Below are 26,262 nucleotides of genomic sequence, written 5' to 3'. Positions count from 1 at the left end.
GAATTTGAATCTTAAATGTTTTGATTTCAAAGATGTGGTTCTGATATGAAGGAACAGAAAGTAAATTGTTGCCATGGATACTGTGAGACAGACGCCTCAGACCCTTATTTTTTATTTCTTTGACTTTTTATTTTATTGATTCATTTCTTTATTTTTACATTTTAAAAAGTGTATTTGTCTGAATGAACTAATCCCCATTTCCCATGCTTTGTATCACTGGTCATACTGGGAACAGCCATAGAAAATGTTTGTAAAGAAGAAATCTTAAACATGAGCAGATTCTCAGGCGATTTCTGTTTCCTAACCATTGTTTCTGTCATGGTCCCCGTGCCTGCCCAGCCGGCCTCACAAGGCTACACTTGTGTTTTTTCTCTCTTTCTCCCCCTATCTCTCTGCCTGGGCGGAGCTCACAGCTGGCTCCCGCCCTTGGCTCTCACAGCTGTTGGCGATCAGCTGATTATCCATCTTCTATTTGAGGCTGGGTCACAGATCCTCTCATCGCGGGATGATTGCGCTACTGACGTTAGTCTACCTTTCCAGCTCCCGTGGTCTTACACCTTTATGCCTTCGTGATTTGTGATTGATGTCTCCCTTTCCCTGTTCCAGCTTATCTTCCCGGACCTGTGACCTCCCCGCGGTACGAACGTGTGTGAGGACGTGAGCGAGCGTGAGAGAGAGAGAGAGCCTTCCCCTAATCCCCTGGAACCCTGAATTTCCTGTCACTGTATATATTATTGCACGGGTGTGTAAATAAATCGTGTTCTGAGACATCAACCTGCTCTGCGCTTGAGTCCCTGCTTTCAGCTCGTGACAGAATCATCCCGCCAGGAAATGGACTCAGCAGACTCGGCGGCCTCCACTCCCACTCTCGCCACCCTGGCCGCAATGCTGGAGCGACACGAACAGATGTTTGTTCATCTCCGTGGCGAGCTCGCTGCTCTCACGCAGGCTGTGGCCCAACGAACACCCCTGCCGGCAATTCCACCTGCCGCCGCTCCTCTCCAGGAAGCCTCGGCCTCAGCAGTAAGTGCCACACCTCCTGCTTCTTCACTTTCCCAAGCTAACAGATTTCTACCCACACCGAAAGCTTTCTCCGGAGAAATTGATAAATGTGCTGGCTTCCTCACTCAATGTGCCCTTCAGTTTCGTCAGCAACCGCAAGCTTTTTCTAACGATGGTGCTAAGATTGCATATATAGTTCAACTACTCCAGGATCGGGCTCTGATTTGGGCTCAAGCTGTGCTTCACGCCAACCCTGACATAACGTATTCTGACTTTTTGGATAAGTTCAAAGGCGTCTTCGATAGAAAATCCACCACGCTCACAGCCGGCCAGCGCCTGCTCGCGCTCAAACAAGGCAAGCGGAGTTTGGCTGATTTCTCTATTGACTTCTTCACCTTAGCTGAACAGACAGAGTGGGGGGAGGAGGCTTTAAAAAGTACTTTGCTTTCTAATGTTAACGAAGACATAAAGAAAGAACTGATGCTTCGTGAACTGCCTTCTTCCCTAGACGCGCTTATGACCCTGTGCGTTCGGCTGGATGACAGAGTACGTGCACACCGGAGCGCGCGCACACGGACGGGACAGGAATCACTGGATTATCACGGGGCCTCTCCAGCCGGCCGCGGGCCGCGCAACTCTGACGCCGGTGATGAGGAGGAGCCCATGCAGCTTGGACACTCGCGGCTAACGCCTGCAGAGCGCCAGCGCCGTCTGGCCGCCGGTGAGTGCGTCTATTGTGGCCGTAAGGGTCACTCTGTCTCCTCGTGCCCGACGCTGGCAAAAGGGCGCGCTCGCCAGTGATTGAGAGGGTGCTGGTGGGCGATCTGTCTAGTAAAAACCCTCTCCCCAGACTTCTCTTACCGGCCAAACTTCAAGTACAATCTGTTTTTCACTCGCTTTCAGTACTCATTGACTCTGGGGCTGAGCAGAACTTTATTGACACCTCGCTCGCCGCCAAGCTGAACATCGCTTTGGAGCCCTTGTCACGCCCTCTCCGCGTGCACGCGCTCTCTGGTCACCGCCTGCCCGATATCACTCATGTCTCGGAATTCCTTTCGTTGTCTCTCTCGGGCAATCACACGGAGAGGATTTGTTTTTTTGCATTCACGGCTCCACTCACTCCGCTGGTTCTCGGTCACCCCTGGCTTGTGCTCCATAACCCGCACATTGACTGGGAGAAGGGTGACGTCCTGGGTTGGAGTGTTAATTGTCACATGTCCTGCCTTCGGGCGGCCACAGCGCCCGTTCCGCTTCTGCCCTCTGGTTCGCCGTCCGACCCCCCAGATCTTTCGGCGGTTCCGCGGGTCTATCATGACTTGCGTGGCGTGTTCTGCAAGGATCGGGCGCGGTCCCTTCCCCCCCACCGCCCGTATGACTGCGCTATCGATCTCCTTCCGGGGGCTCCGTTGCCGTCTAGCCGCCTGTACAGCCTCTCCCAGCCGGAGCGGGTCGCTATGGAGCGTTACATCTCTGAGTCGCTCGCTACGGGCTTGATCCGTCCCTCCTCCTCCCCGGTTGCGGCTGGGTTCTTCTTCGTGGACAAGAAGGACGGTTCGTTGCGCCCGTGTATCGACTTTCGCGGCCTTAACCTGATCACTGTCAAGAACAAGTATCCTTTGCCGCTGCTTTCCTCTGCTTTTGAGCTGCTCCAGGGCATGACTGTTTTTTCTAAGCTGGACCTGCGCAACGCCTACCACCTGGTTCGCATCCGGGAGGGGGATGAGTGGAAGACGGCCTTCAATACTCACCAGGGGCACTTTGAGTACCTTGTTATGCCCTTCGGCCTCACCAACGCTCCCGCTGTTTTTCAGACCATGGTGAACGAGGTGCTTCGTGACTTTGTTAATCGCTGTGTCTTTGTGTACTTGGATGATATCCTCATTTTTTCTAAGTCACTCGCGGAGCATCAGGTGCATGTGAGACAGGTCCTGCAACGCCTCTTGGAGAACCGGCTGTTTGTGAAGGGGGAGAAGTGTGTGTTCCACGCGCCTGCGGTGGCTTTCCTGGGCTATATAGTTGAGAACGGAAGTCTACGTACCGACCCTGGGAAGGTGCGTGCGGTGGTTGAATGGCCAGTCCCTCCTAATCGCCGCCAACTGCAACGTTTTCTGGGATTCGCTAATTTCTACAGGAGATTCATTCGCGATTTCAGTAAGATCTCTCTCCCTCTCACTAGACTCACCTCTCCGAAGGTTCCTTTTCTGTGGGACCCTGCCACTCAGCGAGCCTTCGTCCAGCTCAAGGAGAGGTTTTCCTCAGCGCCCATCCTCCGGCAGCCGGACCTCACAAGGCAGTTCGTGGTGGAGGTCGACGCTTCTGACTCTGGGGTGGGGGCGGTTCTCTCACAACAGGAGGACGGTAAGCTTCACCCATGTGCTTTCTTCTCTCGCCGTCTCTCACCCGCAGAAAGCAATTACAACGTCGGGGATCGGGAACTCTTGGCCATAAAACTCGCCTTGGAGGAATGGAGACATTGGCTGGAGGGGGCTGCTCACCCATTCATTGTTTGGACGGATCACAAGAACCTGGAGTACATCCGTTCGGCCAGACGCCTCAGTTCTCGGCAAGCCAGGTGGGCATTGTTCTTCGCTCGCTTTGATTTCACCATCACCTACAGGCCCGGATCTAGCAACGTGAAACCGGATGCCCTGTCCCGGCAGTTTTCCACCACGGAGGAGGAGTCGGTACCCGAACCAGTTCTGCCGGCGGCCTGGGTGGTTGGAGCCGTTTCCTGGGAGATTGAATCCCTCATTCAGGAGGCACAAGAGACTGAACCGGATCCTGGGACCGGCCCAACGGGCCGCCTCTTCGTCCCTTCGGCGGTCCGCTCCCAGGTACTCCAGTGGGCTCACACTGCCCGTTTCTCATGCCACCCCGGGGTCTTCCGTACCCTGTCCTTCCTTCGACGCTACTTCTGGTGGCCCACCATGGCGAGGGACGCCAGGGAGTTTGTGACCGTCTGCCCCGCCTGCGCCCAGAACAAGCGGTCAAACCAACCTCCGTCGGGCCATCTTCTACCTCTCCCTACGCCGGCTCGACCATGGTCACACATCGCGCTGGACTTCATCACTGGACTGCCTCCTTCTGCAGGTTACACCGCCATACTAACTATCATCGACCGTTTCTCTAAGGCCGCACACTTTGTCGCCCTTCCTAAACTCCCTACGGCTCTGGAGACGGCTCGGCTCCTCGCCTCACATGTGTTCAGGCTCCATGGGATCCCCGAGGACATTGTCTCGGACAGGGGACCACAGTTCACTTCCCGAGTATGGAAGGAGTTTTGCACCGCATTGGGGGCCAAGGTCAGCCTCTCTTCTGGTTTCCACCCACAGAGCAACGGACAGTCCGAACGGGCTAACCAGGAGTTGGAAGCTGCCCTCCGGTGTGTTGCCTCCCACAATCAATCGACCTGGAGTGAACAGCTGCCATGGATCGAGTACGCCCACAACAGCCACACCTCCGCCGCCACGGGCAGGTCACCCTTTGAGGCATCCCTGGGCTACCAACCACCCCTGCTCCCAGCTGTCGAAGGTGCGCACTCTGTCCCCTCTGTTCAGGCTCACCTCCGCAGGTGCCGCCGGGCCTGGCGTGCTACTCGGGCCGCTCTACTCCGCACTAAGGAGCGCAACAAAGCTCTCGCTGACCGTCACCGGACGCCGGCCCCTGAATACTCCATCGGTCAACAGGTATGGCTGTCTACCCGTTTTGTGCCGTTGCGGACGGAGTCTAAGAAGCTGTCACCTCAGTTCATTGGCCCCTTTCCCATAGACTCCATTGTCAACCCTGTGTCCGTTCGCCTCAAGCTGCCTCGTACCATGCGGATTCACAATGTTTTCCATGTGTCCCAGGTCAAGCCGGTGCTCTCCAGCCCGCTGTGTCCTCCTGCCAGGCCCCCGCCGCCCCCCCGGCTTGTGGGTGGTCAGCTGGTCTATGACATCTCCCGCATCATGGACACCCGGCGCCGCAGCAGGGGTTTTCAGTACCTGGTGGATTGGGAGGGCTACGGGCTAGAGGAACGTTCCTGGGTGCCTCGGGCGGCTATTCTGGACAGGAATATGCTTCGGGACTTCCATCGCAGGCATCCAGGTAAGCCTGGTGGGTCGCCGGGAGGCTCCCGTTGAGGGGGGGGTACTGTCATGGTCCCCGTGCCTGCCCAGCCGGCCTCACAAGGCTACACTTGTGTTTTTTCTCTCTTTCTCCCCCTATCTCTCTGCCTGGGCGGAGCTCACAGCTGGCTCCCGCCCTTGGCTCTCACAGCTGTTGGCGATCAGCTGATTATCCATCTTCTATTTGAGGCTGGGTCACAGATCCTCTCATCGCGGGATGATTGCGCTACTGACGTTAGTCTACCTTTCCAGCTCCCGTGGTCTTACACCTTTATGCCTTCGTGATTTGTGATTGATGTCTCCCTTTCCCTGTTCCAGCTTATCTTCCCGGACCTGTGACCTCCCCGCGGTACGAACGTGTGTGAGGACGTGAGCAAGCGTGAGAGAGAGAGAGCCTTCCCCTAATCCCCTGGAACCCTGAATTTCCTGTCACTGTATATATTATTGCACGGGTGTGTAAATAAATCGTGTTCTGAGACATCAACCTGCTCTGCGCTTGAGTCCCTGCTTTCAGCTCGTGACAGTTTCAGTGCACACGTCCCATCACTACATGTGTGTTAAAGATTTCTCTGGGATCAAAATCATCCACTGACAGTTATCAGCACAAACAGAATGCAAAAATCAAAAGTTCAGACTTCAGAGTTACTAAAACAGAGATGTGAGGAAAACTGGTTCTTCACACGACGTTTCATGTGTGAACAGCAGAGGTGGTTTCATTTTCAAATGTAGGTGTTACAGTGAGGATTGCAGGGAGACATTTGCTGAATAGCTGCAGCTCTGCTCCTGTAGACTGCCTCTGAATGTGTGTGTGGTAATAAAGTCACTTTAATTAAATGTCACCTGTGAGGGAAAACTTTGTGTTGACTGAAGAAAGTTCACTTCTCTTTCATTGCAGCTCCACTCTTATTTTTGATGCACTCATTTGTTTAATAAATGATTCAATTATTTTGCCACAGCTCTGCATTGTCAGGTCGGAGCATGTGTGCTTTTGATGAAATGCTGATATGATGACGCTTGATTGGGGAAAGATTTCCACAGGTGGTGTTGTTGGTCTCCTTCTTCCAGTTTTCTTGTTGCTGCCTCTCTCCTCGCCTCAGTTGCTGCAGCTGCATCATGTATGTTGTTATGTTACATACAAAGAGGAATTTGTGACATTAAAGAGTAAAGATTCTTATTCTTAAATGAAGATGAATAAAGGTTTTGTGAAATAACTACTGAGTTCTGGTGCCGTCTCTGGATGCCTCGACGAATAAAAGAACCGGGGTAAAACTGATTTCGTAACAATTTATACCTATATTTCTGTATTTCTCTATTTATCTGAATATGTATCTCTCATAACTGTTTCTACACTCACTTTATATGAGTGCTTGTTGTTTCTTGTATATTTGCTGCTATGACAACTCAGTTTCCCTCCTGGATTAATAAAGTTTCTCTGATTCTGAAATACAGTGAGCCATTATATTTGTAGTTTCTAACAAACAATATAAAGGCTCAGCAACCGATAGAGCCACAGCACGTCCCACTGGCAGCTGAAGGAACTTTTAAACAAAGGACTTTGTAATTGAAGCTTTATTTATACAGGTCGGCTCATTGAGACTCAATGTCTCATTTACAAGAGAGACCTGTTCCAGACACACATATTAAAATTACAACAATAAAAGAAAAGTTTGTGTAATGTACTCAGTCACATTAAAAACGAGAACAAGTTCCCAGAGATGGTTTCACAAAAACATGTGTACGTCTTTTGAAGTCTGCAAGTGAAATCAACGGAGAGCCTTAAATCCTTCGGTTATGTTTTCCATGAAGACGGAGCAGAAAAGGAGAACGCCTTCTTCCCAAGCTCTGCATGAACTGATGGAACAGTGGATGTAATGATGTCCTGAGACTGCAGGCTGTGACTAAACTGTTTGCCTAACATGTACTCTGATAAATAGGAGGCAGTAACCCAGAAACAGATTGATAGATAAAATGATACTAATGGACCATCCTGTGTAAGACCAATGAGGACCAGTTAACCAGAGAACACAGAGTACAGTGGTGTGTTAAAGGTTTACAGACAGTTATAAATCTTAATGCCCCATGATGGACAAAATCCAACAGATGAAGAGAGCGAGCAGAGTCATTCATATAAATCATGTCACTGTAATCCAGGGCAGGTAAAAAAAAGGTGGCAGCAACAAGCTTTTTCCTGTGAAACATGATCTGTTCCTGGAAGAGAAGCCCAACTTCAGCCTCAGTGTCTTTATTAGATGTTCAATGTGTGGCTTATAGGAACGACTGTCATCAACCACAATACCGAGGTCTGTGTACGAGGCCACAGTTTCAATAGAAATACTTTGAGCAGATACAGGAGAAGGAAATAAAGCCGGACCCTCTTTCTGTTTGTGAACAACATGACTTTGGTTTTTTCGACATTTAAAGCCAGTCTGAGCCAGCTGAGACTGAATACTATCAACAGCTGCTGTAATGGTTTGAAAACTATGTTGATGGTATAAAATGAACAGATGCATCTAGATTTTGTGCCACACCGTTGACATAAGTAGCCCAGGACAGAACCCTGTGCACTCGTTTAGTGACATTTAAAAAGCTGGAAGAGAGACCATTGAGCTGAACGCACTGCTGATGTCCAAAAGAACATTAGAGAAGCAGCCAGCTGCTCGGTCTGAAAGGCCTATTTCCAGTAATCTATGACATAAAATGCTGTGGTCAGCAGCTCAGCTCATAAACCAAGGGACGAGCAGCTGCTGCTGAGTGTTGCTGGAGTTCCTGTGCTGTTAGATCCTCATCCTCTCCACGCAGCTTGGAAGTAGGTGAAGTTGTGCCAGAAGAGTTTTTGTTGTGGTCAACAGTGTCAAAGACTTTGATAGATCAATAAAAAGAGCTGCACAGTAGTTCTTTGCATCCAGCGCTTCATAGAACTCTTTGAGAACTTTTATCGAAGCAGTTCCAGTACTGTGCAGTTTCCTAAAACCAGACTGGAAGGGAGATAAAATCCTATTTTCATCCAGATAACTTTGAAGTTGATTATTTACCAGCCTTTGAAGAACCTTAGATAAGACACAGAGTTTGGAAATTGGCCTGTAATTACTAACTGTTGAAGAATCACCAGCTTTCAGTGGGGGAGTACAGAGGCACACTTCCACATCTGTGGTAAAGCCTTCTGTTGTAGAGAAAGATTAAAAATATAAGACACTGGCTCAGCTATGATATTTGCAGCCAAGTGCAAGAAGGAAGGAGAACGATTGTGAGGACGAGTTTCTGGTGTTGGGGCTATTCAAAGCCTTACAAACCTCTTCTACTGTGACAGGTGTGAAGGAAAAGGTATCAGTAAGCAGGAACTACGAGCAGAGTTGTGTGCAAGAGGTTTACCATCAGATACTGTGCTGAACAAAGAACAAGAAGCAACAAAGTGTTTGTTAAAGCAACATTTCAGTTTTGTGTGACACAGGAGTGGAGTCGATATTTAAGTGAGGAGGAAGCTCTGAGGAGTCACAGCTGGCAGAGACACTTTATAGTTTGCCAAAACCTCCTACGGTCGTTTGGACTGTCAGTCGTTAAAGTAAAAAATAGTTACATTGGATCTTGATGATGGAGGCAGTAATCTGATTACACAGCTAATGAAAACGTAGCCAATCAGCATCAGAGCCAGACTTCCTGCCCAGGCCTGGTTTCTCTCATGTAGGAGATCGGCCGGTACTGAACCAAACCAGGCCTGTCCCGACCTTTCACCCTGACCTGGCAAAAAGGGGCGTGTCTGTCCACAAAGTAGACACAACTCTCCTGTAAATGTTCCCAAACTGACATTGTCAGCCTGTTTAATACGACCCCAGTTCAAACTGATGCGGGGCTCGGAGCGTGAGATTTTAGTGTTTCTCACAGCACCAACTATGCAGTGATCACTCAGGTCGTTGGCAAAAACTGCAGATGTGGAAAACTTACGCAGCATATTAGTTAAAAAAGGTCAATAAGAGCAGATTTATCTGGGTGTTTAGGATCAAGGCGTGTGAGGCTTTAAATAATTTGAGTCAGTTTTAAAAACAAGCAGCGTGCCTTAAAATCATCAGACACAGAAGAAAGCCAGTCCCAATGAAAACCATCCATCTGAAAGACGTCATTAAAATGCAGCTCAGATAAAAGTTGAACCAGAGACGGTGATGTGCTGGGGGAAGCAGGTGGAGGCTGATAGCAGCCAACAACAGTCTGATTTCCAAACAGATCAATAGTTAAGGCCAAGATCTCAAATGGCTGAGGTGCAGATGGAGAGAACAAGACTTGAGCAGCAAGACAGACCTTCACATAAACTTCCAGACCTCCGCCTTTTCTGGGACAGTCTGAGTGCTAAATGTTAAATCCATCAGTTGCTACGTTTTTATCCAGTAAAGATTTGGAAAGTCTCAGAAACAACAATGATACCAGCACCGCTTGAACAGGCCCAGATTCCAATCATATCCATGTTAGGAAGCACACGACGTGATGCACGTGTAACCCAGACAGTTTTTAACATCTGCTGGTGTTTCACATTCAGCCAGAGGCCCAGGGTTAGGTTGGATACCAGACAATAATAAAAGCATCGTTATTAGACTCTAGAGCTTGTTTATAGCTGACACCACATGTAGAGTTTAAGTTCACACAGAGACGATGACATTTTTATTATAGAGAAAATCTGTGAAATGACTTAAAGAAAACAAACCACAAAAACTCTATGATGCTCTAAACCCCCTGGTTTAGGTCGGCAACCTTTCTGATGATGAGTGCATCTAACATTTCCTCAGAAGTCAATGTGCCATATGATTGCATTTGCAATAAATTACACACTTTATAGACCAACTTTATAGGATTATATTTTTGCACAGATGTTTGCAGCTATCAGCGAATAGTTATCAGCTATTTTGAAACAAAAAAAGACTTTTTATCCATAACAGCAAATGAACTGTACAACAGAAAATACAAATGCTATTTATTGTCTCCTCACAACAATGATAAGAAAAATAAACTGAGCCAATATGGCATGTTTGTTAATACAGGGACACACATGTTAATGTGATCTCTGGTCTCCCACTCAGAGACACAGGTCTCCGAGTGTCCAGCATTCAGACCTGAGGACTCTCTTCATGTGAGAGAAAATCTGCTCACACAGATATGTAGAGCCGAATACTGTCAATAAGGCCTCTGCAATGTTCTGAAGACAGTTAAACCTGTCAGGTAGTGATGTCCAGCAGGTGGAAATGCAGCTCCATGAACTCCAGAGTCTTGTTGGTATAACTGTCAGCTGCTTAGAAAAGTATCCTGGTGTTATTTGTCTCTCAGAAACAGCTCATAACTTCCCTTCAACTCATTCATGTCACCTAAAAGGTAAACCTGTTTCTCCATCACCTGTTCAGCTCTGATGATTCAGTAAGGACATCTCCTGGTTTCATCTTCATGTTTCCCTCTCACCACATATCCAAACCGACATCATGACCAGCAGCTTTACAGCTGTGGCTCCAGCAAACATCAGCTGATACTGGAAATTAATGTTAAATAAATTCTAACAACAGCTGATCAAGCTTAAACGTGCTGCTGTTGTTTAACGCGACATCCGCTGGTTTCCTCTTTCTGGCACAAAGTGGATGATAAAAAAACAAGAGAGAAAAGCCGATCAGCTGATCATTGATCAGTTTCGTGATTGAAGTAGCAACAGGAGAGGGAGGGGAGAGAATGACAGTGTAAAGACACAGAATAAATCCAGCTTTGTGTCTTTTCCATTCTAGCTGAAGTCCGGGACAAACTGTGTTCCTTCTCAGCTCAACACGAAACGAGTAACATTTTCTCTGAATACGAGACGATTCTGTTTTTTTACAGGACGGTTGGAAACTCTACTAAAATAAAGTTCACTATCAGTAACATCATAGCACCACCCAGCTGTATAGAAACTCCGTCATGCTAGCTAGTAGCAGTACGAGTTATTGTAACTGACTGTAAAAAGTCAGCACAAGGAAAATAAACTGCACCTAAACTTGGTTTATATCTGACCCAGATAGACTGCAGGTCATAACTTCTTACCTGAAGTTCAGTTCACCTGACACTCGGACCGACGGCCACCTCGGGTCTCTGCTCCTCCTGCCTCCCCTTTCCCTCATCCGCCTGCTGCCTCTGTGGAAGCTCCGCTATAACCACCACCAAACAACTGAGTTATTTCTACACATCGACCAGCATCCAGCCAATCCGCCATCTTTCATTGTTTATACTGTTACAAAAATAAAAATAAAAAATCACCATCAGTATGCCCGATGGCCAGTCCAGCTATGGTCGTGCCATCAGTTAACCCTTCACGTGGCAACTGTGACACGCGTGCCCAGGGTTGCCGACCCCTGCTCTAAAGCATCTGATTTGGATTCCTGAGATCAAATATATTTTCCTTTGGCTTTGTTTTCTTCCCATTTGTGGCTTTAATGTAGTGTTACATCCTGTTTGTTTGCTTCCATCTGTATACATGTCCACATTCACTGTTATGTTTCTATTCTTACATTGCTGTGTGATCACTGTTCCCTCTGCTGACTGATGTGACCTTTTGTATCCCACACTGATACTTGTCATATTTGTATCTGCGCCTAAATATAACACAGCTCCACCTCCTGCAGTTCTCCCTCTGAACCACTAGATGTCTCTGTTATCTAAATGAAGACGTGCAGCACAGCAACCACAGCAGCGCTCAGATCACACGTGTCCTGTTATTATGTATAAAAGCATGAAACAGGTGAGACAGGTGGGATCAATATTAATGTTGTGGAAATATATGAAAAAGCAACAGAAGAGTGAAAACATTTCGTGTTTCTAGAAAGATCTTTCAGCTCACAGCTGCTCACACACTGTATTTACAAGTGACAAACTGCAACTCCACAGTACATCTACAGTATATATCAAATATATTCTGTATTCAAATCTATTGAGTGATGTTTGAAAGTCTTTCCAGGTGAGTTTGATCCAGGAGGGTCTGAAGCCAGAGTCAGACAGAGACTGTGCAGAGACTGTAGAAGGACAGAGCAGCAGCAGAGCAGTCCAGATACACTGATGATCCTCTGTCAGATCCAGAGGGACACACAGGGATGATGCTGGACTCTACATTGTGTCTGACAGTGGAGCTGTTCTCAGAGCAGTTCACTCTGCAGCACTGACAGTCATCTGCACTTCTTCTCATTCCTCTGTCAGTCACTACTGGATGAAGCTCTCCTCTCCACCTCCCAGTAACATGGCCCAGTCAGAGCGTCTCTACACACAAGCTGCTGCTGCTTCAACCTCTCTGGATCATCAGGACACAGCTCCTCCTCTCTCAGCACACACACCGTCCTGTTTACCATCATCACCTCCACCTGCAGAGAGAAGAAGGAAGAGTAGAGGAGATAAACGAGTGTTTCCAGAGACTCTTCATCAGCTGTCAGTCAGTGATGCAGCACATCCAGTATAAAGAGCAGCAGGGACTTCAGTGCTGGGACTGTACTAGGACTCATTGTTGCTTCACTTTTTCTAATCTTTGGATTTTTATTGAAGTTGATGAAAATGTTTTTCCCTCCTAGTTTGAGTTTGGACTTTCATTCATTAGAAGAACCTTGGTGTGTCCACTCTGAGCTCTGTAGGAACCCCAACAACAAGCCCAACAAACCAGATGGACGGTTCCAGCTGTTAACTGGAGGAATTCCATCCAAACATCTGCTCTCACTAAATTCTTCCTCACCTACAGACTGTGTTCTTCACTGCTTTAAACTTGGAAATGAATGCAGTCATTGGTCTGCGTGCTGCTTTGTTCAGAGAGCTGATTGGCTGTTGACAGTGTTTGATCAGAGCGTGTCATCTGTTACTATGGTGACCATAAAGGTCAGAAACAGGAAGTGTTTGTGTCCAATCCTGAAGCCTGTCACCATTCTCCTCTCACAGCTTCACTGAGAAGCTGCAGCTTTACAGGAAACACTGGATCTTTGTTTCATACTGACTGTGTTTAGTACAATACTGCTGACAGCACCACCCACTCACTCCATCACTCTACTGACCTCAGAGTCTACAGTCTGTAGTCTGGACTCTGCTGAAGATCAGACAGCTGCTTCACATCTGGATACTTCAGGTTGTTTCCCCACAGGTGCAGCTCTCTCAGATGGGAGGGGTTGGACTTCAGTGCTGCTGCCAGATAATCACAGCTGATCTTTGACAAACCACAGAGCCTCAATCTGTATAAAGAATGAAAGATGTAAGTTTATTAGACAAAGTGTGAGCTTGAAATCATTCAGTGTTTCATCATCTGTTCAGAGCTGAAGAAGGTTCAGAATGTAGAAGTTTAGAAAAGGGAAACTCCAAACAGCTGAAGCCAACAGGAAGCAGCTTCAAACAGGAAACTGTGCAGAGTTTCAGACTATATGTCCTGATGCAGCCAGTTGGATTTTGGAGATTTGAATCTCTGTTCTGTGACTAAGTCCTTGAATCATTTCTTCCAGTTGGTCCAACAAGACAGACTAAGTGTTGGACATGTGTTGTGGCTCCATTAGGGGAGCTTCTAAGTGTGATGTGATGGCCCCTCTGGGTCTGTCAGGTCACAGGACTGAAGAGAGCTCAAACTGGGCACACAGTTGTTCCAGTCTGGACCAAAGACTCTGCACCCACTGGGACGTTTTAAAGGCTCATGTTCTCACTTAGATCATCGATTTCTACTTACATTTCTTTCTGGGGAAAATGGGGATTACTTTGGAAACAGGAAGTATTTTCCCCAATAAGCAGCCCTGGATTAGTAAATCACTCCAACATGTTCTCAGGCAGAAGAAGCTGTCTTGTTATGAGGGAGAGAAGAAAAAGATTGAGGCAAAGAAACTTGTTGAAAGAGAGATAAAGCAGCTAAAATCAGGTGTAAAAGTAAAGCAGAGGATGAGCTGAATAAAGGACACTCAAGGCTGGCTTGGAAAGGAATGAAGTCCATGGTGGGGATGCAGAACAAGGAGCAAAGATGAATGTGATGCTGAATCAGCAGAAGACTTGGACTCGTTGGATTCCAGCTTTGATATCATTGATTTCAATGAAGAGCTTTGTGATTGTAGCAAAGGGCTGGTAGCTCTGAGAGTCCCACTGATGAGGTGTTTGTGTGGAAATCTCTTAGCGGGACCAAAGAGAGAAAAAGCCCTGGTCCTGATGCTGTGGGAGAGAAATGATTGAAGTGTGCTGTGAGGAAGTGACTGGGCGATTTTCACACATTTTCCAGTCCTCCTTGGAACAACAGGAAGTTCTCAGCATATGGAAACAAAGGTTAAGTGTCCTATGGCACTCAGTGATGATGGTGCTGTGGCCCCACCACCTCCACCTCTTTGTAAAGGAACTAACTGTAATCTGAAGCTTCAAATGGAACTAAGACTTCCTCCACTAGGTGGCAGTGTCTGATGAGAAAGTGTTAGTGGAGCTGGCCTGGAGTCAGAAACAGGAAGATGCAGGATTTGGGCTGAAATGGGGAAAAGTGGTTTGCACTAGTGCCTTAAAGCAAGAAGGTTGTAGGTTGAAGCTTGTTGGCCTTTCTGTGGAGGTTGGATGTTCTCCCACAGTCCAATGAAATGCTGCTTAGGTTCATTGGTGCTTCTAAATTGGCTGTAGGTGTGGATGTGAGAGAGTGCTTCTCTGTCTCTCTCTGTTGGCCCTGTGATGGACTGCTCACCTGTGCAGGTGGACCACGCCTCTTGCCCTATGACAGCTAGGGCACAGGCTGCAGCCCTGTGAGCCTAAGCTGAATAAACAGTTAGCAAAAATGATCCATAGATGGCCTGAAATCCCCCAGTTAGCAGTTTGGTAGATAGCTATGACATGCTAATCCCATCCAGCAGCTGTATTCTACCTGTAAGCTGATCCCTGCTGAGCCAAAGCACTTTTTCATATACAAATTACAACCTTTAATAGAAACCTATTGGTCAGCATCTTATTAGCCTGCTGTTAGCTTCATTCCACAGAAAACTGAGAGAAACTAACAGAGTTGATAAAGAATAAAGAGAAATGTGCTGATTTAAAGCCTTTGAAGTGCTTCAGATGATCTCTGTCCACTTCTGTCCACTCATTCATTCATGTAAGCTTTCTAATGCAGCTTTGATCTTCACAGTCTGCTTCATGAAACTCATTCTAACCCTGAATGTCAGAGTGTTCCTCCTTCTCTTTCCCATCATTCATGCTGGCAGTGGAGGAGATTTGGATGTTGGACTGTGTTTTGGATGATGTGTGTATGTTTGTGTTGGACTGCTGTCTGTAAAGCAAACGCACATTTTGCTTTGGATTTCAGTGTCAGACAGACTTTAAGGTGGAATGAAGAGTTGGAGAGTTTCACAGTGAATTATCCAGTGGAGGATTTTTCTTCTTCTTTGAAGGTTTTTGAAGGTACTTCAAGAACAGTTTACCTTCAAAAATCTGTTTCCTGCATTATTCACTGCTTATTACGCACCAGTCTGCTGTTGTGTTCACTGCTGTCGGCCTCCCAAAACAAAGCCTCATTTCTGCTGTTCAATACTGAAGAAATTTAAACCTTTTAAAATGATGACAGATTACAAACTCTCAGCTGTGTCTGTAATCAAACCTCTGTAACTTTGCTTCACTTCAGCAGCATCAGCTCATGTTCACATGTTGATTCATGGTTTGCTTCAGTTTTTGATGGACTGCAGAATATTTTGAAGGTTATCTGCTATAAAAAGCCAGAACAGGAAAATCTGCTTCATGTGTTTCTGTTTGACCTCATTGACTTTGACACAAAGGCCTCTGCTGTGATGATCACACCTCTGATCAAGTCTCACAGTGTCAGCTTTGTTTTTATACATATGGATATGTGCTGATAAATGATCAGAATTATAATATTTCCCACTGTCTGCTGTGTGCCGTGACCTTTGACCTGCTAAAGACAGTGAGCTGTGGATTATTCATTGTTGTGTCTGATACTTAGAACTGTGAGGAAGAACACTACACAGTTAATCAGGGTCCCCTCTCTCTGAATCAGGAAAGGTGGGCAGGCCGCGTGTGGGCCGCGGGCCATACGTTGAGTCTCACTGTTTGAAATGTGAACATTGTTCTGCTGCAGTCAATGGACTAAACCAGAGAAGAAGAAAACAGACTTTACCATGAAGATCCTCAGTGTGGATCAGTATAATATCAGCCTGATGTCTGCAGTTTAGTGTCAGCACAACTTTCACATCATATTCATCTCAGCACAACTAAAACATGCTGACTGACCTCAGAGTTTCAAGTCCACATCCTGGACTCTCCAGGAAACCACACAGATGCTTCACTCCTGAATCCTGCAGCTTGTTGTTGTTACTCAGGTCCAGCTCTCTCAGATGGGAGGGGTTGGACTTCAGTGCTGCTGCCAGATAATCACAGCTGATCTCTGACAAACCACAGCGCTCCAATCTGTATAAAGAATGAAAGATGTAAGTTTATTAGACAAAGTGTGAGCTTGAAATCATTCAGTGTTTCATCATCTGTTCAGAGCTGAAGAAGGTTCAGAATGTAGAAGTTTAGAAAATGGAAACTCCAAACAGCTGAAGCCAACAGGAAGCAGCTTCAAACAAACACAACAAGAGAAAAAACTCTGAATGTTTCACATTAAAGTCGTACATTTATCATAAAAACAGGACAAAGACTTGAAAAAGTCGTGTTTTTCCTTCCAGGAACCACGAGGCTTCACTTTTAAAGGTGAAGTGTGAAAGAAATGGACATATTTGAAGTCCAACACCTTTTTCCAGTCACATTATTAAAGCAGACAAACTACAAGCTCATTTTCATTTCAACAAGTCATCTTCTGACCTGGACTAACAACACTGGTCTCTATGTGCAGCTGGCTGTGAGACCAGTGCTCAGGGAGCATTTACAAAGTGCAACACTGAAAGAACATCACACACTCATTTGCTTCCATCATCCAACCTGAAGAGGAAACAGAGACGCCTCCCCTTCAAAGTAAAAGCTGCTCCTTTTGGACACAGTATCAAAGAAAGTCTACAGTATAACATAGAAAAGACAGAACAAAGTTTTGGTTGCGTTTAAATTGTGCAGAAATGAAACTACACTAAGCTCAATTATGTGACAGACATTTCATCCCATGTCAGTTTGGCCTCATCCTGGGCCGGATTATCCAGCACACACTCTGACCACAGGCCCAGGGGCCACGCACAGCTGGGCTCCATCCAAGAGACAGGAAACAAACCAACACAATAATAAAAAGCACCATGTGATCTTCTTACATCTTCAAGACAAACATAGTAAAAACATGAGCAGATTTGTTTCCTGATAAAATGATGTGACAGGTAGAACAGAGTAAAGTGGTGGTGTTACAGCCTTTCTCCCCTCTGCTGCCGAGGCTGTTAGTCTCTCCCAAACTCAGCTACAGGACTTCCAAATGAATGAAAGCAGCAGAAGTGGCTTTACAAATGAAAGAGGAAGAGGAGAAGAAGAGGAGAGGGAGGCCACCCTGACCATCACTCCAGCTGAAAACATCACACTTCCATTAAAGTTGGTGCGAAAATGTTGAGCAGGATGAGCTGCTGGGTAATCTGGAGGCTGTAGCAGCAGCAGTCACCGTGGATTTCCACTCATGAAAAAGCTCTGGCTGCTTCATTTCTCATCTCATATCAGAGACTTTAAAGCTTCACTGAAGCTGTACTGTGATGCTTCCATATTCCAGTGAGGTCTCCATAATGATTTCAGCTGTTCTGTATGTAACCCATGGTTATTTTATTGCCAATTGTATTCTGTTTTTATTCTAATTTGAAGTTTTACTGTTTTGTTAAATGCTGATTTCTTTTCATGTACCGTGAATGCACCATAGCGCGTTCGTGGTGACTTTCTTTCACTGCATCCGCCTGCACGGAGCTAGATGCGCAAAGCTGTGTGGATATTCAGTCTTGTAACGTGTTGCGCTACGGAATTAATGTTTTCTATGAAGAATATCCTGGTGAGTCTCACAGTTGCAGTTTAAGTTGTGATTCATAGTCTAGTTTCTGGGCATAAAACCAGTCAGGATACTTGTCGGAAATGTGATATTTGTCTTAGAACCTGCTAACGATTGCTTAGCTGTGTTAGCCTGTGGAAAGTATGCTAGCATACCCACATGTGCTCCCTGGGCTAATGCGCTTACATGTGAAGTTTTAGCTAACACACCACGGAGACACTTTTCATGCTTCATGATTTGCATTGAAATGTATTTTTGTTGTTGATAAATTGTTATTGGCCAATAAGAACTGTATAGATGTGTGAGGGGAAAAAAAAGGGATAACACTAGAGAAACACGTTTTATTTTACAAGTGAGTGATTGCACTGCACGTTGTGTGCAGGCTGGTTTTTTTTTACGTGGTAGGAATCTGCTGCAAGGACCGAGCGGTGCCATCTAAGGACTGGATGCCACTGGAGGTGCCTAGAAAGGACGTTCTCAATCTGAAGGCCACCTGTTTCCTTGGAGGGTGGTAGGATACAACGATTTGCAATTTTTTTTTGGATTAACGTTTTTTCTGAGATCTCAGGACACTTTATGTTGTTACTTTTTTTCTTTTTTTGGGTCAGATCTGATTCTACTTAACACAAAAAACTGATGCATCAATTAACACTTACTAAGACCACTGAATACTAAGTGCACTGAACTGAAATGGACAGCCTACCTGATACATTTATGGACACTTTAAGTGATATATTGTACATTGTTGAGATTTAAATGGTTGAAATGGTCTAAATGTTTTGTTCATGTCTATGTTTTGGAGCATTTAAATGTTGAATACACTCAAATCACTTTTCTCCCTTTAAGTTGTTGTCAGTGTCTCATTCTGAATGGAGGGATATTCCTTCTTTAAGTTGAGTTACCACTGCCAGTCTCCTTATGATCCTAACTGAACCCAACGAGAGTAGATTCTCAAATATTGTTTTTTTCCTTGACTTTGTATGACAGATTACTGTGGATTTGACTGATTTTGGACTACTCAGTTAAAAAGGGTGACATGTACACACACTGTGTGCCCTGTATGGCTCAAAGTCTCTGCAGCCTGTTTTTATCTGCTATCATCAGATCTTCATCATCCTCATTCACATCCCTCACACACTCTACAGCCTCATCAGCACTGACTTCATCTTCACTGACTGATGGAGCACAACATGAACCTGTGGAGGCTGAAACACTGTCCTGTCAAACATCTCCCCGTCACCACTCCACTTCTGTCAGCCTTTAAATGAACCCTGCTCAAGTCTGTCACTTCTGTTTGGAGCCAAAAGGAAAAACTGAAGTTCAGTCGTTTGGAAAGACAACATTTCTGAAAGCACTCAGACTTCTTCACATTTGTCTTCAGACACATCCTGAACATTTAGGAACTAAAGAAAGTTTCAAACATCAATCAAAGACCTGAAATATAGAAAAACTACAACAGCCGCAGTCAGTGAACTCACCTCAGAGTCTCCAGTCGACAGTTTGGACTCTCCAGTCCAGCACACAGAAGCTTCATCCCTGAATCCTGCAGGTTGAAGTTGTAACTCATGTCCAGCTCTGTCAGATGGGAGGGGTTGGACTTCAGAGCTGAGGCCACAACTTCACAGTGAGACTCTGAGAGTCCACACTGAGTCAGTCTGTGATGATAGAAAATATAAAATGTGTTATTATAAAAGCAGAAAATCTGCATTATAAACACAGACTGAATGTATATGAAGACAAAACAGAGTGAGGTCATAATCTGATGAATCTGCTCTTCACATCTGTGCTTCAGCTCCTCTTACTGTGTTTGACATGACACAACGATTGAGTCTCTCTCAGACCTGCAGACTTTTAATGAGAATCTTTGTTTGGCTTTAATCTGCAGATGAAGGAGGAAGATGGTGTCACATTTAGGCTTCCATAATGTCCACAGTCTGTCACTGAGATCTGATCCAGAGTCAGAGTGAAGACACACATTTGGACTGTTTCCTGTTTTGAGTCCAGAACATTTTGAATGAGTTCAGCTCAGTGAAGAGTTCCAGCTGGAAAGATGATCTCTGTTTGCTACCTGCTGTCAGGTACGACTGTTCATGTCCACACGCAGGAAAAACCTGCTGACTGTTACCAAACGGAGCAGAAATCTCATCACTGGACAATAATGATGAATGAACTCAGAGCTGCTGATATCAGATCTGATTTCAGGGGAACTAAACACAGAAATGATTGGCTCATTTTAGCTTTCTGAGCCATTATCTGCTGGTGTGTCGCTAGTTGGCAGAAAATGATTTGTATTCCTGTTCAGGGCTTCAGTGTTTATGAGTCCAGATCCAGGTGACAGCAAGTCAAAATGATGTTACCTGTCTGTGTCCAGCAGCAGCCTGTATTCACTTTGAATATTGTTATAACCTGACATGGATCAGTTTGTCTTTGATTGGTTTGTAAATGTCACTGTTTCCATTGGACCTGAGTGACGTACAAAGACAGAGAGGGAGAGAAAGGAGAGAGAGGATGGAGACAGCAAAGAGAGAGCAAACACAAAAAGGTGAGAGTGGACAGGTGACCAAGGTCAGCAACCAATCAGAGAGCTTCTGTTTGACCGACAGTCACTGATGATGGCTGCACATAACCAAGCAGTGTGTTACTCTGATATCAAATATGGATCCTGCTCTTATAATAATGATGATCAGATGATATTATTGTGTTATTTTGTAGCTGAATACGATGTTTGTGTGATTATCAGTGAAAGAAGCAGTGAGGAGGATGGAGAGAGAGAGAGGACAGAGGGTGAAGTTAGAAACACTAAAAGGATTTTTCATGGATTTCATGGATGATTTGAGTGATTTCCAGCAGGACACTTAAACATGTCAGTGGACGTCCTAAAGAACATATTCACTGATATGAAACGTGTCATTGAACAGGATTAATATCAGTGGAAACATGGTGGAAACAGCTGTGACTGCATGGATGTGACACACTTCAGATCTGTTCTCCACTCTTGGATTTGGGATCCATGGAGCTGCTGCTGAGTCTGTACAATAAAGGAATGGTGTGGAAGGTTGCAGCGTACGGACACAAACACTTTGTGGTTACAATCTGATTTTATTTTCAACATTAAACTACTAACCTACACTGATCAATGATGTTAAAGATCACATCTGGACTCACCGAGCTTTTCTGCAGTTCCTCACAGCTGGAATCAGTCTCTGTCGTCCCGGCACTGATGTGTTGTACTTCAGCAGGTCCAACTCATCCAGAACCTCCTCTGACATCTGCAGCATGAAGGCCAGAGCTGAGCACTGGATCTCAGAGAGTTCCTTCTCTGATCTGTTCTCTGACTTCAGGAACTCTTGGATCTCCTGATGTACTGAGAGGTGGTTCATCTCCATCAGACAGTGGAAGATGTTGATGCTTCTGTCAGGAGAGATTCCATAACTGTTCATCCACTTCAGGTTGTTGATGACTCTCTGGATGGTTCCTGGACTGATCTCTGTCTGACCCAGCAGACCTACTAATAGTCTCTGGTTGGACTCCAGACAGAGGCCATGAAGGAAGCGAACAAACAGGTCCAGGTGGCCATTTTTACTCTGGAGGGATTTCTCCATGGCTCGTTTAAGGAAATCATCCAGAGAGGACTCGTTGTATTTTTGTCCCAAGAAGTTCTTCAGCACCTTTGTCTTCCTGTTGGTGTGACAGTGGAACATGTAGACAGCAGCCAGAAACTCCTGAATGCTCAGATGAACAAAGCAGTAGACTGGTTTCTGGAAGATCACACACTCTCTTTTGAAGATCTCTGTACAAACTCCTGTGTACACCGAGGCCTCTGTCACATCCAGACCACACTGCTCCAGGTCTTCTTGGTAGAACATGATGTTTCCTTTCTCCAGATGTTCAAACGCCAGCCTCCCCAGCTTCAGAAGAACTTCCCTGTCAGCCTCCGTCAGCTCCTGTGGACTCGTCTCACGTCCCTCATGGTACTTGTTCTTCTTCCTCTTTGTCTGAACCAGCAGGAAGTGTGAGTACATGTCAGTCAGGGTCTTGGGCAGCTCTCCTCTCTGCTCTGTAGTCAACATGTGCTCCAGAACTGTAGCAGTGATCCAGCAGAAGACTGGGATACTACACATGATGTGGAGGCTCCTGGATGTCTTCATGTGGGAGATGATTCTGCTGGACAGCTCTTCATCACTGAATCTCCTCCTGAAGTACTCCTTCTTCTGGGCGTCAGTGAAGCCTCGTACTTCTGTTAGCCTGTCAACACATGTAGGAGGGATCTGATTGGCTGCTGCAGGTCGGGAAGTTATCCAGACGAGAGCCGAGGGAAGCAGATTCCCCTGGATGAGGTTTGTCAGCAGCTGGCTGACTGATGACTTCTGTGTGACATCAGACAGCAGCTTCCTGTTGGTGAAATCCAATGAAAGTCTGCTTTCATCCAGGCCGTCAAAGATGAACAAAAGCTGAGAGACAGCCAGCTTCTCTGCTGTGACCTTCTGTAATGTTGGATGGAAAACATGGAGCAGCTCCAGAAGACTGTACTGCTCATCTCTGATCAGGTTCAGCTCCCTGAATGAAAGCAGAACCACCACACTGACATGTTGGTTCTCCAAGCCCTCTGCCCAGTCCAGAGTGAACTTCTGCACTGAGAAGGTTTTTCCAACACCAGCCACGCCGTTGGTCAGAACCACTCTGATGGGTCTCTGTTGGTCAGGTAAGGCTTTAAAGATGTCCTGGCACCTGATTGGAGCGTCATGGAGGGCGTCCATCTTGGAAGCTGTCTCCAGCTGCCTCACCTCATGTTGGGTATGAACCTCTTCACTCTGTCCCTCTGTGATGTAGAGCTCAGTGTAGATGGTGTTGAGGAGGGTTCTACTTCCTGTTTCATCACTTCCTTCAGTCACACGTTCACATCTCCTCCTCAGACTGATCTTATGTTCATCTAAAACCTCCTGCAGACCAACATCTGCTGAAAGAAAGAAAAACAAAGAGACTAAAGAGAAAGAAAACTCTTCAATGTCTGAACAACACAAGAAGTCCAGTTTTCAGAAATGAGTCCATCAGCAGACAGATGTTCAGTCTTACTTTGTACACAGCTGCTCTGACTGGCTGTCTGCAGTCCAGCTCTGCTTCTGGATCTTTCTCCACACTGTGCAGAAGCTCTGATGGAGACACAGAAAAGTCAAAGTGGAGATACTTCTGTCCACCTTTGATTAGACTCATTATAAAAAGGAAAACAAAGTTTGAACACAGTCATGTTTCCACTTCACTGACTTACATTTATTCCATGGACACTCACTCTAACCTGAACCACAGCTACAACCCAACATTGTTGAGGCCTCATCTCCTCCTTTCCTGACTGTAGAGGTTAAATATGCAACAACCAACAAATAAAAGAATTTGGTTCATTTCAAAGAAACTCACACGGTGACCAAGTAAAGTAACCGTAGTAAAGGAGACAACATCCCGTTGATGGTGGGATTATTTGAAAGATTTGCTTTAGTCACGTCTTCAAATGCAGTTGAACCACCCGTGGATCCATGTTTGACCATTCTACCACTCTGAGCTCTGCTTTTTAATCATTTTATTATTATCATCATTAATTTATTCATTCTTTGGAGGGGGGCTATTTCCTAATGCCGCCCTAATAAGCTGATGTTCAAGGGGAAATATAACAGAAACTCTTTCAGTGTTATTCATTAATAAATTAACAGATAAACTGTGAAGAAGAAAAAAACTGAGATTTAAAGGAGAGAGTGAGAAACTTGATCATCCATCCTCATAATACATGTTTATCAGTATCTGCTGTGACCATACTGCAGTAATAACTACAAGTCTACATTTCTGTGACTGTTGATCAATCACAGCAGGAATCTGAGCTCATCTCTGCACACAGAGCAGCTTCAGCTCTGAGATAAACTGCTCGCTTCACGTCCTTCTCAGCTCACAGACACTCATCCTGATATTTTCCTTTAACATTTGATGGTATAATTCATCTGAGTTTACACTTTATCTGCATGAATACAGAAAAACAGACCCAAACACCACAAACCATCAGTTTCACCATGTAGAATATATTGTTGTTTCCTTGCTTTTAATTCAGAGAAAAACTCTGATTTGGATTTTCTCTGTTCTCTTTGCCACAGCCCATCCCAGCAGCAGCTGAAGCAGCTGACTGTCACAATACTGAATAACACTTTAGGAGGAATTTCAGAGGTCAGTAAAGCTCCAGTTTCAACATCAGTTAATTAATCATAGTTCATCATAAATGTTAACCTGGCTGGCACACATGTTAATGTTAGCCATTTAAATGTTAGCAGTTAGCTGAGGCCACAAGAAGAAGAGGCCCTAGAAGAACAATGGATGATAAGATTAGATTTTCAAGACTAGGCAGAGACGTGTTTTCCGTTACTGTCTCTTACAGAGGAGGGAGCAGATACCAGACGAGGTCACGGAGGTACGGGGAGGATTCGCAGCAGACAGCAAGACTGCCACGTCCATGCGAGAGAGCGATGGCTACGATAATCTCTGTTTTTGTCTCCCTATATAATGTTGTACAGCCCATGTGAGGGTTATCCTCTCTGTGAACCAGATGCTTGATTTCACACAGAGGTCCACCAACTGAATTTGATCAGTTATGGAACGATTTACCTCGACAGGCTCCTTCACTCGCTGCTTTTAAACCTCCTTTAAAACACACTTTTACTCCCTGACCTTTGACCCAGTGTGACATGTTGACTCACTACATCAGACAGCTTAAAAATAGTCTTTTTGTTTTTTGGTGCTGCCTAAAAGAACCGTAAAATATCTGTCCTATATACAGTTATGTTCATATATTTTTGTACTACATCAGGAAACTCAAAAACATAGTTTGTAATATTTTAATCCTTATTTTTTAAACTGTTTTTGTCATTTTTCTTCTCCCATTGCATCAAAAATCCTTATTTACACTGAATAAATGAGTCAGCAGCTCTCTTACATTGTTGCTGCAGGTTCATTACTGAAGTCTGGAGGTTCTTCTTTGGACCAGTCACTCCTCACAGACACACAGCTGGATGCTGCAGATCCTGCTCCATCCTCTTCCTCCATCTTCTTGATGTCAGGGTGGAGTTAGTCTGAGAGGCAAACACACACACTCAGAGGTGCTGTTGTACTGGAAGCATCACACTGACGGGTTTCTAAAGTTCTCATTGATCATTTCATGGAGTTTCTGTGGTAAACACTGTCCTGTGACGTAGGTGTTATGGTGAGGGTCATGAGGGCTAACCAGCCCCACTCCTTACTCCTCATATTTCAGCCTGAAGCACAATAACAGCCTAAACCTAACCAGGAGGCTGTAACCTCAAAGGGACTTCATGGTTAGAAATAAAGGTTCAATGAAATGAAGCAGATCATAAAAACATGAGTTCCAACTTTAAAAGAAGCGTTCACACGATGACGGCACAGCAGAGGAGCACTTTCTCTAACACACTGATTCAGTTCCACTGACACAAGGACACACACAGGAAGGCACACACACACAAGCCTTTATAAGAAACAACACAATCATCTGCGCTTGACTTGTCAATCCAAGTCCTTAGCCCATGAGCCCGCGGTATCAGACCACAGATATTCCCTTACTTTCTGTGAATCCGCACGCTCATTGGCTAATAGCTCGAGATTGACACATCGTTATCCAATGAGCGTGCGGGAACTTCCGACATAAAGTTGTTTCCTTTGAAAAACCAAAGTCTGATTATTTTTGCCTCCACTGACGGAGCCTGTTGTTCCCGCCACAGAGACACAGTAATGTCAGAGCGGTGTTAACACTCACCCTGCCTCAGCACAGCTCTCACTCTCCTCCTGCTCTCTCACACTAAACGGAGGCTCAGCTAAACTCACTTCCTCTCTACTTACAGGAAACCAGCGCTCAGAGGAGCCGACCGGCCTCACATTTCACCCACAGACATGAACAGCGTGGAATTATTTTATGTCATAAGAAGAAATATATTCATGTAAACACTCACCTGCCTCAGCTCCACCTTCCTCCTGCTGCTCTGAACAGAGGCTCAATACTTTCACTTTCACTGCTGCTCCCTAAACACAGAGGATGCTGGGACTTGTCTGTTTTTTCCTTCCGGTGCGGTCTTCCTCTTTGTTTGTTTGTGTTTGTGTTCAAGTTATTTCGATCATGTAAACATCAACAGAACACGTGAAGCCACACAGAGTTTGTATGTCGAGGTGGGTAGGAGGGTTTGAGGG

The 26,262-nt window shown here is 45.6% G+C and overlaps 2 protein-coding genes across 2 annotated transcripts; one reads left to right on the top strand and one right to left on the bottom strand.

Annotated features, from left to right (window-relative positions):
- The first annotated feature begins 343 nt into the window (after positions 1 to 343).
- LOC146546204 (uncharacterized) lies at positions 344 to 5,277 on the top strand. The gene is made up of 3 exons (XM_085266627.1): positions 344 to 1,023; positions 4,851 to 5,088; positions 5,234 to 5,277. The coding sequence occupies exons 1-3, from the start codon at positions 832 to 834 to the stop codon at positions 5,275 to 5,277; spliced, it is 474 nt and encodes a 157-aa protein (XP_085122753.1). The 5' UTR covers positions 344 to 831.
- A 6,745-nt stretch (positions 5,278 to 12,022) lies between these two features.
- Positions 12,023 to 25,237, bottom strand: LOC146546203 (protein NLRC3-like). The gene is made up of 7 exons (XM_085266620.1): positions 25,001 to 25,237; positions 23,107 to 23,183; positions 21,199 to 22,990; positions 19,512 to 19,688; positions 16,320 to 16,496; positions 13,133 to 13,306; positions 12,023 to 12,457 (listed from the first exon to the last, which is right to left on the bottom strand). The coding sequence occupies exons 1-6, from the start codon at positions 25,108 to 25,110 to the stop codon at positions 13,141 to 13,143; spliced, it is 2,499 nt and encodes an 832-aa protein (XP_085122746.1). The 5' UTR covers positions 25,111 to 25,237; the 3' UTR covers positions 12,023 to 12,457; positions 13,133 to 13,140.
- Between the last annotated feature and the right edge of the window lie 1,025 nt (positions 25,238 to 26,262).

Source organism: Mchenga conophoros, unplaced genomic scaffold (assembly GCF_057382185.1).
Source record: "Mchenga conophoros isolate Kocher_MC1m ecotype Shallow Benthic unplaced genomic scaffold, M_conophoros_male_GT1.1 unmapped_scaffold_5, whole genome shotgun sequence".
Taxonomy (NCBI): Eukaryota; Metazoa; Chordata; class Actinopteri; order Cichliformes; family Cichlidae; genus Mchenga; species Mchenga conophoros.
The sequence above is the reverse complement of the archived record's forward strand: the minus strand, read 5'-3'. Positions and strand labels throughout refer to the sequence as shown.